At 42.1% G+C, this 16,275-nt stretch overlaps 1 protein-coding gene across 2 annotated transcripts; it reads right to left on the minus strand.

The window, feature by feature from the left end:
- Nucleotides 1-3,989: 3,989 nt before the first annotated feature.
- On the minus strand, nt 3,990-13,218 carry LOC311146708 (uncharacterized protein). 2 transcript variants are annotated; one of them, XM_084183260.1, is made up of 5 exons: nt 12,819-13,218; nt 12,481-12,605; nt 11,384-11,470; nt 11,060-11,224; nt 3,990-9,389 (listed from the first exon to the last, which is right to left on the minus strand). In XM_084183260.1, exons 2-5 carry the CDS (start codon nt 12,586-12,588, stop codon nt 9,252-9,254), a joined length of 498 nt encoding a protein of 165 aa, XP_084039386.1. In that variant the 5' UTR covers nt 12,589-12,605; nt 12,819-13,218; the 3' UTR covers nt 3,990-9,251. The 2 variants fall into 2 exon arrangements, with proteins under 2 accessions (XP_084039386.1, XP_084039385.1); XM_084183259.1 differs by having other exon boundaries at nt 12,804-13,218.
- Between the last annotated feature and the right edge of the window lie 3,057 nt (nt 13,219-16,275).

Raw genomic sequence — 16,275 nt, forward strand, 5'->3', positions numbered from 1 at the left:
TGGCCCCAGAGCTCGACTGATCATGTCTGGTTGATCATGGTTAGGGTATGTTGTCCCTACAACTACTGATACAGGGTCGATTATTTTTCTGGGCCAAAACATGTGCTTTCTACCTACACAAATTACTCACCACACAAAAGACATTTGCAAGACTAGCCACCTCCTCTAACTACTTGGCTCCATCTGCCCCTCTGTTTAAGAAACTCAATATATTGTCTATCTACAACATCAATATACTCCAATTATGCATCTTCATCTACAAATACACATACCTCCCAGACAGCCTACGTAAACCCTTCAATGGATTCTTCCAGGTTAATTCCCAAATCCATGCATACAACACAAGACACTGCGATAACCTTCACCCTCCCCACTGCTGCACCTCACATAGTCAATTCTCTAGTAGATTCAGAGGTTCCATACTCTGGAATTATTTTCTTCACATTAGAATGAAGATAGGAATTCATCATCATCCCTCAATAACTTCAAGCGTAGACTAGGGGTCAGCCTGATGAACTTAACTACCCAGTAGTCTCCTCCATGTAGCCTAACTCTCACACGTACAAATACACATAATCAAACATGTTTTTTATTGTATACTGACTATATCATGCACATCTATAATTAGTATGCTTTGTTTAACTGATTGAACAAACATTTTTTGTACTTATATTATATTGTTTTTTGTGGTATAGTTTTCATATAAACCCTTTTGGGTTTCCAACCTTACCTGTTTTTCTACGTGATAAATCAAAAAAAAAAAAAAACTCAAATCTTCATCCCCCTTATTATGAATAAGGTTAGAAATGGGCATAGCATATAAACGTAATCTGATCCAAGATCAGTGGTGTTTTGAAGGATACAGTAGGGTGTCCAATCAAAAAAAGCATATTTTGACCAATGGGTAAAATAATATTAACTGCGTAGATACTCATCTGAGAAAACCAATGGTGAAAAACCTAATGTCTCTAACATAATCCGTTCAAAAATGTATGACTTTTTTACCCTTGTAGGATGGCCAAAATTGGGGTGACCATTGGAAGCCAGAGAAAAAAAGTGGACAAAAATCTGGAAAATAGTATTGCGTCAATTAGGCTGGATGCTGTGTGAGAATTAAGGCTAACTGACAGGCTCACCATTGAACTCGTCATCTTTCTTCTCCAATCCAGAGGACATTAAACAACATGGAGGTAAGATAGATATCGATTTTGAGACATGACATGTAGTATTTTAATATTTTCAGGGGTGTAGTGGTGCCTGGAAAAGTGGGTATACTCTAATTTTGCCAAAAATGTCCCAAATGGCCCCTCCGGTGAAGGAAACAGAGACATACTCTCTTAATGACCTGCCTTCAGAAAGTATTCACACCCCTTTACTTTTTCCACATTTTGATGTGTTACAGCCGTAATTTAAAATTGATTAAATTGAGAGTTTGTGTCACTGATCTACACACAACACCCCATAATGTCAAAGTGGAATTATGTTTTTAGAAATGTTTATACATTTGTTAAAAATGAAAAGCTGAAATGTCTTGAGTCAATAAGTATGTAATCATTTTGTTATAGCAAGCCTAAATAAGTTCAGGACAAAAAATGTGCTTAACAAGTCACATAGTAAGTTGCATGGACTCACTGTGTGTGCAATAATAGAGTTTACCATGATTTTTAAATGACTACCCCATCTTTGTACTCCACACATACAATTATCTGTAAGGTCCCTCAGTCGAGCAGTGTATTTCAAGCACAGATTCAACCACAAAGACCAAGGAGGTTTTCCAATGGTTCGCAAAAAAGGGCACCTATTGGTAGTTACATTTTAAAAAGCAGACATTGAAAATCCCTTTGAGGATGATGCAGTTATTAATTACACTTTGGATGGTGTATCAATACACCCAGTCACTACAAAGATACAGGTGCCCTTCCTAACTCAGTTGCCGGCTCAGGGATTTCACCATGAGGCCAATGGTGATTTTAAAACAGTTGCAGAGTTGAATGGCTGTGATAGGAGATAACTGAGGATGGATCAACAACATTGTAGTTACTCCACAATACTAACATAAATAACAGAGTGAAAAGAAGGAAGCCTGTACAGAATAAAAATATTCCAAAACATGCATCCTGTTTGCAATAAGGCACTAAAGTAATACAGCAAAAGAATTGGCAAAGAAATTAACTTTTTGTCCTGAATACAAAGCGTTATGTTTGGGAAAAATCCAACACAACACATTACTGTGTACCACTCTTCATATTTTCAAGCATGGTGGTGGCTGCATCATGTTATAGGTTTGCTTGTCATCGGCAACGACTAAGGAGTTTTTTAAAAAATTAAAATAAACAGAATAGAGCTAAGCACAGGCAAATCGTAGAGGAAAGCTTGGTTCAGTCTGCTTTCCAACAGACACTGGGAGACAAATTCACCTTTCAGCTGGACAATTACCTAAAACACAAGGCCAAATACACACTGGAGTTGCTTACCAAGACGACATTGAATGTTCCCGAGTGGCCTAGTTACAGCTTTCACTGAAATAGGCTTGAAAATGGCTGTCTATCAATGGTCAACAACACTTGGTTTGTACAATATTTGCCCATTATTCTTTAAAAAATACTTCAGAGCTTGAAGTATTTTTTAAAGAATAATGGGCAAATATTGTACAAACCAAGTGTGCAAAGCTCTTAGAAAGACTCACAGCTGTAATCGCTACCAAAGGTGATTCTAACATGTATTGACTCAGGGGGTTGAATACTTATCTAATCAAGATATATTAATGTTTTATTTTGCATCAATACATTTAAAAAAAAACATTCTTCCACTTTTAGATTGCAGAGTATTTTGTGTAGATTGTTGACAAAAAATTATAATTAAATACATTTTAATCCCACTTTGTAACACAACAAAATGTGGAAAAAGTAAAGGGGTGTGAATACTTTCTGAAGGCACTGTAAAATGATAAATCCCATATTGGTCTTTCACAGTCAGGCCAACCCAAGCTGTACTGTGCAAGTAGGGTAATAGATAAATTAGTCTGTCAACTGAGTCAAAAATTCACAGGATTCAGATTTTTTCTATTTTCTTCAGGTTTTTGCTCTCAAAGTCACACTTTTTTTTATTATAGAAAAACAACAACATTGGATTTTCTAAGCCCATAACAATGCTTAAACCACATCAGGAGACCACTTTTGAGGTCTGGGAAAAATATAAGAAATGTATACTTTTTTGTGTAGTCTAATTCAAGTGCACAGGCACCTAGCGCTGTTGTTTGGTTAGCTACCAGAAGGAGGTCAGGCCTATCAGAATCACTATATTTTTATAATTATAATATTTTTTAATTGTTTGATTCCTGGACATTTTACTTCATATGATGAGGCATGTCTTACCTTGCTTCAAAGTAGCCTATAGGCAAAATCCCACCTTAGAAATGTGTAGGCAATTATTTTATAAAGACTTCCTCATATGCATTCTCCTGTTCTATTGGTTTTCTTTCCATTTTCTTTCATTGTCTAGCAGCCAAATGCACTACCCTAGTCATATTAACAACCCATGATAGCTGTTGCATCTTTAGATCCCCCCCCCCCCTCTTTCGAACTGTCATTCCATGAAACTGCTCACAAGTGTGGTGCGCATTTTAGAACGGTGTTTTCCCGCAAATTGTATTTTGGAACATGTAGGCCTACCACTGTGTGCGCATTGCTGTGCCTGAAATGTGAAGAAATAATAGTTTATCAACATTTTAAGATAAACATTCTGATCTGTTCCATCAGACTTATTAATTGATAATGGATATACCTACACTACACTACTTTGATATGCATTGTGGGGATTAAGAAGTGAGTATATGCAATGCCCACTGAAAAATAAGTGGATACACTGCGTATACCTGCATATACCCTCCACTACACCACTGCATATTTTAGTAGGCTATACGCTTTTCATATTCATGCGAAATTCCTGTTCTTTTTCAAAGATTTCTCACAAAAACCAGCATATCTCTGTGAAATGTCAACGGAGCACTGAGCGTACCGCAATCATTTTATTTTCAAAGCGTTTTACATTTAATTCAGTTCGTGTCATGTTCATTTGGCTTTTTTGCAACCCGTGGAAACAACTTTGCAGATGACCACCACAACATGTAAAATCCTTAGAAGTCACTGCGAGAAAACGCACCGCTCTGTCAACAGAGCTCTGTGTTAATTATCAAATGTAGTAGGTTACAAAATCTGATTTTTTTTATATGATATTAATGATATGTTAGAGAAAGACCCCACTGAACAATTCAGAACATGAAGAATCATATTTGATGTAGGTGGACACCCTTTCCAGAACCCCGTTTGTGGAGATGGCACAGACAGACAGCACAGTCATACTGATGATTAGGTATACCACTTTGAACATGGCTATTATATTTCAGTCATTTAGCAGACGCTCTTATCCAGAGCGAGTAGGGTTAAGTGCCTTGCTCAAGGGCACATCGACAGATTTTTCACCTAGTCGGCTCGGGGATTAGAACCAGCGAACTTTCGGTTACTGGCACAACACTCTTAACCACTAAGCTACCTGCCGCCCGGACCTGCCGCCCTGGACTGGTATTGCCCACACTGGCCCACCATGAACCCTACACAATCAGACAGGAGAAAATATTAAAATAGGTGTGTTGTGCACGCGCATGCCTGCGTGTAAAGTCCCCCATACGCAGCGTGCACACAGAGTATTGCCGTACGTTGCATTTTACGTAGTCTTCACGGCAAAGCAATGCACAAGTTTAAAATATCCAACGCATGTGAGACACTGCACACAGTGTCACGCACCACAACCTAGTCCAGCAGATGAGTTGCAGCGGTGCGGATTGCCTCCCAATGAAAGTAATGGACTTCTGCTGGAAACCATACAGTTTGATGCAACCAGTGTGCAAGAGGCTTTACAAACCAATTCAGAGGAAGAAAACAACGTTAATTCACATTAGTTGACAACTCAACCAAATGTGAATCAAAACTAGATGTTGAACTGACTTCTGTGCCCAGTGGGGAACCTACAGAATGAACTTCTACAGATGCACCATTGAGATCATTCTGTCGTGCTGCATCACCGCCTGGTACAGCAACTGCACCGCCCTCAACTGCATGGCTCTCCAGAGGGTGGTGCGGTTAGCCCAAGGGATCACCGGGGGCACACTGCCTGCCCTCCAGGACATTTACAGCACTCAGTGTCAAAGGAAGAAGATCATTAAGGACCTCAGTCACCTGAGCCACAGACTGTTTACTCGGCTACCGTCAAGCAGACGGAGTCAGTACATGTGCATCAGTGCCAAGACCGACAGACTAAGAAACAGCTTCTATCACCAGGCCATCAGACTGTTTTTTTTAACCCCCTTTGTCTCCCCAATTTCGTGATATCCAATTGGTAGTTACGATCTTGTCTCATCGCTGAAACTCCCCAACAGACTCGGGAGAGGTGAAAGTCAAGAGTCATGCATCCTCCGAAACATGACCTGCCAAGCCACGCTGCTTCTTAACACACTGCTCGCTTAACCCGGAAGCCAGCCGCACCAATGTGTCCGAGGAAACACCGTCCAACTGACAACCGAAGTCAGTTTTCAGGCGCCAAGCCCACCACTATGAGTCGCTAGATCACGATGAGCCAAGGAAATCCCCCCGGCCAAACCCTCCCCTAACCCGGACGACGCTGGGCCAATTGTGCGCCGCCCCATGGGGTTACCGGTCATGGCCGCTGTGACACAGCCTGGGATCCTTAGACTGCTGCGCCCCAGGCCATCAGACTGTTGAACAGCCATCACTAGCTGTTTACCAGGTGATGCACAAACTCACTCACACAAAACACACACACAAGCTATCACACCCACCCCTCATACTCACACACACACTCACACACACAGCCAACGCTGCTGTCCCGTGTCATAGAGACATTGAACCACTAGACACTTCCAGTTTCACACTGAGTATTTAAATACTGTATTCCCGACAGCTCATTATAATACATTATTTCTACTACTATAGTTTGTATTTAGTTACACTGTTTATACACCACATATTTATGTCATGCGGGCTGTCATGTGCCTTTTACTGAGGAGTGGCTTCTGTCTGGCCACTCTACCATCAAGGCCTGATTGGTGGAGTGCTGCAGAGATGGTTGTCCTTCTGGAAGGTTCTCCCATCTCCACAGAGGAACTCTAGAGCTCTGTCAGAGTGACCTTCAATGCTGCTGACATTTTTTGGTACCCTTCCCCAGATCTGTGCCTCGACACAATCCTGTCTCGGAGCTCTATGGACAATTCCTTCGACCTCACGGCTTGGTTTTTGCTCTGACATGCACTTTCAACTGTGGGACCTTATATAGACAAGTGTGTGCCTTTCAAAATCATGCCCAATCAATTGAATTTACCACAGGTGGACTCCAATCAAGTTGTAGAAACATCTCAAGGATGATCAATGGAAACAGGATGCACCTGAGCTCAATTTCGACTCTCATAGCAGAGGGTCTGAATACTTATGTAAATAAGGTATTTCTCTTTTTTTCTAAAAACCTGTTCACACTTTGTCATTATGGGGTATTGTGTGTAGATTGCTGAGGAATTGTTTTATTTAATAAATTTTAGAATAAGGCTGTAACGTAACACAATGTGGAAAAAGTCAAGGGGTCTGCATACTTTCCGAAGACACTGTACATATAGATTACATTTTGATTACTGTTACAGTGCTATTTGGGTTGTTAATTGGATTCGTCGCGATGTTATACATTTTTTATTTTAATTATTTGTGTACTTGTTTGACATTTTACTGCATTGTTAGGAGCTAGTAACAAGCATTTTGCTACACCCGCTAAACTGGCCAGGCTCCACGAGGGAGTAAAAGGCGGCTTAGCCCCCTCAGTTGAAACTTGTACCCCCTCAGTTTTATGTCCCTATATCAAAATAGCAAAAAAGTTCAACTGATTGAGTGACAGGTTTGCGCAAAATCTGTATCTCCGCTGCGCTGTGTCAGAACAATGGTCAGAGCCCGCTGCGGTGTGTGTAGGGGAGTTCTGGAAAGCTACTGGGGTGGTTAGGTATGACTCCATTGGGTTTCCATAAAAAGTGGGGGGAAAATGCTTCTCGTCTGTGGTAGGCTAACTGAATAACGTTGTCGCTGCTTCACTCAACTCTGCCTCATGCCCCACCACCACAGAGTTTAGTTTCTTAACTAGCTGCATAAAGCGTTAGTGTTATTAGCCTTAGCCTATTTAGCTAGCTCAAACCAGCTAATCTGCCACTGCCACGATGGATATCAGAAATTAGCTTTGCCAAAGTACCCACACAAAGCCAAAAGGAGAAGGAGAGCGATGAGCAGCATCATCCAACCACCGAGGCCGCCGCCAAGTCCAGCAGCGATGATGCTGCCGAGCTCCAGCTAGCTCTGCGTGCAGAGCCTACCCACCCCTCCACAAGCGGTGCCAGGATAATGGCTCCTCAGCCCCCTCCAACTCCGACTGTTCCTGACGATCTTGGAACAGAGGAGCCAGCCCAGAGTAGCCTAGAATCCTACCCTAGCTGCAGGTTTTCTGTCTAAAAACGAAAATGTAATAGCAATTGGTTCATAGGAAGAGAGTGGCTGGAATACTCGGTTACTGCAGATGCTGCATTTTGTTTCCCATGTCGAAAGTTCTGTGTTGGGTCCAATGCTAACGCAGACAAGGCCTTCACCCATTAGGTATTCTAACTGGAAGCATGCTATTGATAGTACCAAATGATTCGCAAGGCACGCATCAAGCAAAGAGCATTTGAAATGCACTGCACTGTGGAAAGAAAAACAAGTTTGAAGTGCTATGGGAACATCGTTGTCAACACTTGTTAATGATGGGCAGCTGGCAATAAATGGCATGTATTTGTCAGTGATTGTGGACATCATTGAGTTCCTTGTTTCAAACCAGTAACCACTGAGCTGGACATTGGATGAGATCGAGAAAAGACAAGGAATTTGCAAGGTGTTTAGCACCATACCCCACAATGCCACACACGTCACACGATATTCAAAATGAAATCATAGGGCTCATGAGTGGTGCGTCCACAGCTACATGCGAGAACTCATTTTCCACTTTGACAAACGTGTTCATTCAGCACAGAAGAAGCATGCTATACCCGAGGAAAGCTCAACTAATCCAACTGGCATTTGTGGGGGATTTTACAAGAAGATTTTGGGGAGAATGGAATGATCGATTACTCAGAAGGTTCCACAGAGCATCAAGGAGGCTGCAACTCTTCTGAAAACGTAAGAAACAATCTAGCTGGTTGTTTTTTTTATCAAAATCTTGGTGGTATAGCCAGTGGCGTCATTTCAGCAAAAATGTGGGAATGGAATGGCAAAATGATTTACTTAGCTAGCATGGGTTTTCAACAGCCTTGCTTTAGTGTGGAGGGTGCTGATAGAGCAGCGTAGATTTTGCACCAACCTGTCACTTCTTGGTCAAAAGCACTGCATTTGAACTTTTATGTTTATTGTGGTGTAGTGTGATATAAGCAGAATTCAATATCATTCCAATGCAAGAACCCAAATGACGCCCCTGGGTATAGCTACATATCGGTACGTTTCATCATAGAAATAGATAGATTATATTATGGTTTTCTTGGTAGCCTATTGGTTTTTGTGGTTGTAAATGGAACTGTACGTATTGGAAACGTGTTTATGGTAGGCTGACATTGCTTAATTGATTATGTGGGTAGAATTTAATCCACAGAAGTGTATTGTGCCATATCACAACGATTTCCTGTACTCATGAGCGGCATGGTTTTCCATGTTTGAAGCAAGCCTATAGGCCTATTTGTTTGGCAAGACAGCTGTGCATAGCTTTGGAGCTTCATAAATGGATGGCGGCTACAATGGAAGAATCATCATGAAATTGGGTCAATTGTCTCTGTATATAACATGTACATTCTTATTCCTTTTGTTCTTGTATTACTGCAGAAACAGTATGCAGTCAGTCCATGCTAATGCCAGAAACAGTGAGCTGTAGTTCCAAAGAATGACCAGCAGAGGGTGACATATCTCTATGTTTCATTAAACAAGTTTCCACTGTCTCTAATATCTAACCAACCAGAGAAAGTGCTGCTTGGTGCGTGGCAGCATGCAGGGGGCTGTGTCATCTCCTCTCCTCGCTGGGTGCATCTCAATACTCTAAAGCAGCTCCCTAGCCTTCTCTCCTCTCTGGGTGCATCTCAATACTCTAAAGTAGCTCCCTCTCCTCTCCTCATCTCCTCTCCTTCCTCTTCAGGGGCACCCGTGGGTCAGGTCAGCCATAAGCCACTCCAGCTTTCCAGTGATCAGTCTGCTGAAAGTCCACAGAACGGTGCTCAGGCTTTGGGTACTCTGAGGGGTACAGGACAACAACGGGCTCTCCCCAGACCCCTTTAGGACCAGGGGGAAGAGCAAGAAGGTGGGGGATAGGTAGGATGGAAAGAGAGGGAGAGAGAGACAGGGGGGAGAGAAAAAGGAGAGAATTGAGGGAGAGAGAGAGCGAGAGAGTCAGTATAACACACATAACTAAATATGTCAATGGTTTCCATTACAAATGCAATTAACTTTAGCTATGCATTTGTGGATTGAGAGCTGTAGTCGTCTGCATTGAAATTATCATACACATGAAAGCATGTTGTTGACATTGTCTGATGAGATTGAGACACACTCGAGAAACACTGTGAATGACAATTGGAAATAAACTATTGCAATTTCACTGTTCTGTTTTGCTCATCTCTAGCCAGTCTTTTAACTACAAATGTTGCTAGTGAATGGCCTGTCCATTGCATAAGCTCTCCATGCTTGGCCTACGTGGCTATGTCTCTGTCATGGGGAAGGTATGCTCTGCTATCTGCTATTCTTCCTGGGGAAGGAAGACCAGGGGTCGTTGGGGTCACAGCTACGTATGAAATGAGAGGGAGTCAACGAGGGATTACTGGAAGAAGACAGGATACTCCTGATTCATATGGAAACGAAAGTGACTTAGCAACTCTGAAAGGCTTACACTCACTGCACACCAACAAGTGGCCAATAAGCAAGCTAAGCAAATTGCCAGCGCTGAAGACGCCGCTAATACAGGACGTAAAGGCCCAGTGCACTACATTTGTGGAATAAAAGCTACATTGAGTGTATACTAGCATTTGTAACTTGAGTCTGATAATTATCTGTATAAAACAGTTAATCTGATAATACTTGTGGGATATAAAAATACTTGCTTGATATATGTTTTCCAGTTTCTTTAAATACTTTGCAAATGTAACTTATTTCTATGTGAAAACTGAAATGGTCTATTCATTCCTTTTTAGTAGACGCTCTTATCCAGAGCATCTTACAGTAGTGAGTGCATACATTTTCATACTTTCTTGTACTGGTCCCCCGTGGGAATCGAAGCCACAACCCTAGCATTGCAAGTGCCATGCTCTACCAACTGAGCTACATCATCACAAACACTTGATGTCTCAATGTACTCAATTACTGTACTGTGCATTGTTTTTCTTCATGGTGATGGAAAGTCTACAGGTACAAACCTAGATGACCAGCCTATGTACAATATAGTAATGTACATTTACATTAAGTGGTTTGTAAGGATGGTAAATTAATACAGCAAAAAAGTGGTTGTTTTCCATGTTATTTGATCAATAAAAAATTTTATTTGATGTGGATGTTTTGTGTGTTTGCCCATAACTTTGCACCTTTTGATGTAAATGTTTGAGGACAGGGTTTTGTTCTTTTTGGATTCCATTAGAATGACAATCACAGAGAAAGGGGGCAACAACTTTTACAATTCCAACTATTGAATCCTGGAAGATACTGTTCTTAATTACTAGCTTTTTTGCCAATTCTGAAATGTGCCCGCTCTACAGAAGTCTATATAGGTCTGCTAATACTAAGGCCCAGTGCACTACTTTTGTGAAAAATATTTTATTCTCCATCAGCAACCCTACTTCCATTGGCTATGAAGCAAGCTATAGTGTGTGTGTGTGTGTGTGTATATGTGTCTGTGTGTGTGTGTGTGTATGTGTGTCTGTGTGTCTGTGTGTGTATTTATTATTATCTCTTACCCTGATGTCCAGGTGTGTGACTATGTGTAGGTAGTTGTTGACAGTGCGCTCCAGTCTCTCCAGCAGAGCAGAGGCACAGCCAGGCTGGCTCTGAGTCTTAACCACCCTCACACTCCCATACAAAGCCCCCAGAGACGCAGCTATGTCCCCCCTCTTCTCCTGGGCCTGGGGTAAACACACACACACACACAGACAGACACACACCGACATACACACACGAGAGAGATACAAACATCAAATTATTACCACAATTGGATGTTACTGAACCGAGGAAAACAAATAATCTGCCTTGAGAAGCAGAAGTTGAAGTGTTTGATAGCGTACTAATTTCCTCTCCCAGGAAGCCTTGTGAACCTTGATGCAAGGGAGCTGAATGGGGGACGGGAGTGTCTTCAAGGCATCACAATCAGCCTGAAGAGAGGAGAGAAGCATACAGACATTAAAGGAGATATGCAAGACGGACGGACAGACAGCCGGACAGACAGATTCAGTGGTGTAGTGGAGGGTATATGCAGGTATACGGCATTACCCAATTTTTTATTTTTTTTGTGGGCTTTGCGTATACTTACTTACTTCTTAATCCCCACGATGCGTTTTAAAGTAGTGTAGTGGAGGTATATGCTGTATCAATTTAAAAGGCTGATGGAACAGATCAGAATGTTTAGCTTAAAATGTTGATAAACTATTATTTCTTCACACTTTAAGCGCAGCAATGTGCACACGGCAGTAAGCCTACGCGTGAATGTTCCAAAATGCAATTTGCGAGAAAGCCCACTCTAAAACCTAACCTCCCGAGTGGCACAGTGGTCTAAGGCACTGCATCGCATTGCTAGCTGTGCCACTAGAGATCCTGGTTCGAATCCAGGCTCTGTCGTAGCTGACCGGGAGACCCATGGGGCATGGGGCGGCGCACAATTGGCCCAGGATTCAAACACTGCTAACTAAATAACAGTGCCAGTTGCTTGCACAGTTGAATTAAAGGTTAACAAAAATACAAGTGTATTCAATTTTTCCCAGACCTCAAAAGTGGTCTCCTCATGTGGTTTAAGCATTATTATGGACTTAGAAGGTCCAATTTAATTGTTTATCTATTCAAAAAGTGTGACTTTGAGAGTGAAAACCTGAAAAAATTGAGAAAATCAGAAACCTGGGAATTTGTGACTCAGTTCACAGCCTCATTTATCTATTTTAATAGTAGGACTACTATTAGCCTACTGCACAGTACATCTTGGGTTGGCCTGACTGTGAAAGACCAATATGGGATTTATCATTTGAGGTCATTCACTGTTTGTCATATAATTCTTCACACAGGGCACCTTTCCTTCAGGCCGTTTGGGAAATTTGGGGTAAAATTTGAGTATACCCACTTCTCTAGGCACCACTACACCACTGGGAAGATTGTTTAAATCATATAGGTTTACCAGTGCAGCCTCCATCTCTGCCACAGTGTTCATGTCCCTCCTGGACTCTCTGTCACACACAAAGTCTATGGGCCTGGTCTCAGCATCCCTCACCTCAGATGCTACCATGCACAGCAGCAGGAGTCCTGGACACATACATAACATATTAAACCCATTTAAGAATGTATTTGGCCCCAATATGTTATTAAATACAGTCAGCCACTGAATCAACCCCCCAAATGACTCAACACACTGCCCATAAGATATGAAAATATGATTCTAGATAGGCCTAGCTCATGATAGTTTAACATATCCCATCAGTCACTCTTTGAATAGCGACTCACTGCTTAACGCCATACCCCTCTCGGCTGCATCTGATGTCCATTCATGTGGTCCATAAAAAAAAACGTAATGTTTACTGTCTTCAGTCGGCAATATATCCACTCCGAATTACTTTCTGCACATCTGATGTGCGTTGTATCCCCTCTATAGTCCTCTATAGTCCTTGCGCCCTTTAATTTTCCACGTTATCATCCTTCAAAATGGGAAGGGCGCGCGTTATCAAATCCCAGAGCGCGATCAACTTTCCTGTTTCCATAATCCAAAGGGTCACGAGAACGAATATCACCGATCTGCTGTTCTTCTTACGTCTGTCCCCTGTCGTTAATTTAATCTCTCTCGCTCTCTCTCTCTCTCGCTCTCTCTCTCTCTGTATGACAATGACTCATCAACAGAAGTATCATCTAACGTTCAGAGGACAATATGTTGAATAGGCTACCTACTACCACCAAAGTTAATGTTTTATTATTGTGAAATGATTGAATCTACTTATCTGGCGTGCACAGCTGATCAATCAAGCGATTGGAATTATTCCATAGCTGTTTATAGCACGTAGGCTTTAGGCATAATTGGTAGGCCTGAAGCTCAAGGATTCTATTGTACCAATTTCTTATCGATATTTTTTTATCACTGACAAAATAATCTTCTAATCAATAATTTACATAGTCATTCAAGTAGGCTATGTGAACCATGTAAAGCGCTTTCAAAGAATGTCCCTCCCACGCACACACTCCCCCTCTCGCTCGCTCGCACGCTCGCTCTCTCGCTCTCTTTCTCTCTCACACACATACACTCACTCACTCCCTTACTCTGTAGGACAGGTGTTTTGTTGTTTGACTTGCGTGCTTACAAACATCCCGTCCGCGACCAGGCAGGCGGCCAAGTTCAAGTTTATTTACCGCCCAGTCAGTCAGGCAGTCAGGCCAGACTGTTCCAGTCCTGCCCGAAGGCAAACATCCACACATAAATGTTCACCTGTTGATTTATTCCCCTTTTCAGCCTCTGGATTACACCATCATCATAGTCACTGCAACCCATTCAGCCGAACTGAATAGACACAGCGACCTCTCCAGGAGAGGAAATTGCTTCGAGTAGCCTTGTTAAAAATGAATTTCATTCATAGTCCTGAGCTGACTGCGGTACTATCACACAGTGGGAGCTGTTTAGACAGCCATGGGTGCGGGCCATCTGGCGAGTCATCAACGGGACTGACACGATTGAATCGATAGCCTACTGATGCAATTACAAATAGAAATGAGAATTTTACTTGCAAGGCCTATCATTATGAATAATAGGCTGATACTAATGTCATGAATATTAATAACACTAGGCTATTTTGTAGGAAAATCATGGTGTAAATAAGTGGGGTATCATTAGTATAACGGTTAGTAGGCTATTTTCCTGGGAATACTCGAACCGAATCGCGCCAAAGTCAAGGTGAGTTCTACTGCCTGTAATTAATTATCAATTTGGATGTCACACCGGCGGTCCTACTGATTATTTTATAGCTCAGCAGCCAACCATTAGGCTACTCGGTGTATTTATATTTTAGGAGGAGAAGAAGAGAACAACAAGTGTTAGTCATCACCTCGGATTCAATCTTCCACCGGGTGCAACTCTAGACTAATGCCCACGGGCCGCAGCTGTGAGACGCAGTGGCTATCCAATTCGATAGTAGCGATTCGAATAGTCAAATCTCAGCCTGGCAAACGGAATCGCTGTCCAACCATGGACAGCAGACAACATGGGGGAAAGCGCTATCAATTCTCATTTCAGACACACTCAGCCAGCATAAACAGGCACCGAAGACATTGATTGATTCCCCCTATTTGTGGCCAATCAAGCCAGCCAGTTAATGATACTTCGAGACGTATTGCACCCCAGATTAACTGAAAGCAAGTGTGTGTGTGTGTGTGTGTGGGTGGGTGTGTGTGTGTGTGTGTGTGTGTGTGTGTGTGTGTGTGTGTGTGTGAGAGAGAGAGAGAGAGAGAGAGAGAGATTGACTGTGCACTCTGTTTTTTTGTGTGCGTTTGTATGTGTGCATAGAGGCGTCATGCCCATAGGGAGAACAAAGGCACTTGCCCCTCAGATTTCAAATAAAATTGTATTCATCACATGCTTTGTAAACAACAGGTGTAGACTAACAGTGACATGCTTACTTACGGGCCCTTCCCAACAATGCAGAGAGAAAGAAAATAGATAAATAATAGAAAAGTAATAAACAGGTAATAATAAAAGTAATAATAAATACGCAATGAGTAACGATAACTTGACTGTATACACAGGGTACCAGTACCGAGTTGATGTGCAGGGGTATGAGGGAATTGAGATAGATATGTATACAGAACAAAAATATAAAAGCAACATGGAACTATTTCAAATATTTTACTGAGTTACAGTTCATATAAGGAAATCAGTCAATTGAAATAAATTCATTAGGGCCATAATCTATAGATTTTACATGACTGGAAATACAGATATGCATTTTTTGGACACAGATACCTAAAAAAAAGGTAGGGGTGTGGATAAGAAAACCAGTCAGTATCTGTTTTGATCACCATTTGTGTCATGCAGCGTGACATGAGTGGATCAGGCTGTTGATTGTGGCCTGTGGAATGTTGTCCCACTCCTCTTCAATGCCTGTGCAAAGTTGCTGGATATTGGCGGGAACTGGAACACGCGGTCGTATACGTCGATCCAGAGCATCCCAAACATGTCTGGTGAGTATGCAGGCCATGGAAAAAATTGGACATTTTCAGCTTACAGGAATTGTGTACAGATCCTTGCGACATGGGGTCGTGCATTATCATGTTGAAACATGAGTTGATAATGGCAGATGAATGGCACAACAATGGCCTCAGGATCTCGTCATGGTATCTCTGTGCATTCAAATTGCCATCGATAAAATGCAAATGTGTTCGTTGTCCGTAGCATACCATAACCCCACCACCACCATGGGGCACTCTGTTCACTCTGACATCAGCAAACCACTCGCCCACACAACACCATACACATGGTCGGCGGTTCTGAGGCCGGTTGGACGTACTGCCAAATTCTCTAAAACGATGTTGGAGGCGGCTTATGGTAGAGAAATTAACATTAAATTCTCTGGCAACAGCTCTGATGGACATTCCTGCATTCAGCATGCCAATTGCACGCTCACTCAAAACTTGAGGCATCTGTGGCGTTGTGTTGTGTGACAAAACTGCACATTTTAGAGTGGCCTTTTAGTGTCCCCAGCACAAGGTGCACCTGTGTAATGATCATGCTGTTTAATCAGCTTCTTGATATGCCACACATGTCAGGTGGATGGATTATCTTGGCAAAGGAGAAATGCTCACTAACCGGGATGTAAACAAATTTGGGCACACATTTTGAGAGAAATAAGCTTTTTGTGCTTATGGAACATTTCTGGGATCTTTTATTTATTCTCATGAAACATGGGACCAAAACTGACATGTTGCGTTTATACAGTGC

The sequence above is a fragment of the Coregonus lavaretus genome (genome assembly GCF_964263955.1).
Source record: "Coregonus lavaretus genome assembly, chromosome: 19".
Lineage (NCBI taxonomy): Eukaryota > Metazoa > Chordata > Actinopteri > Salmoniformes > Salmonidae > Coregonus > Coregonus lavaretus.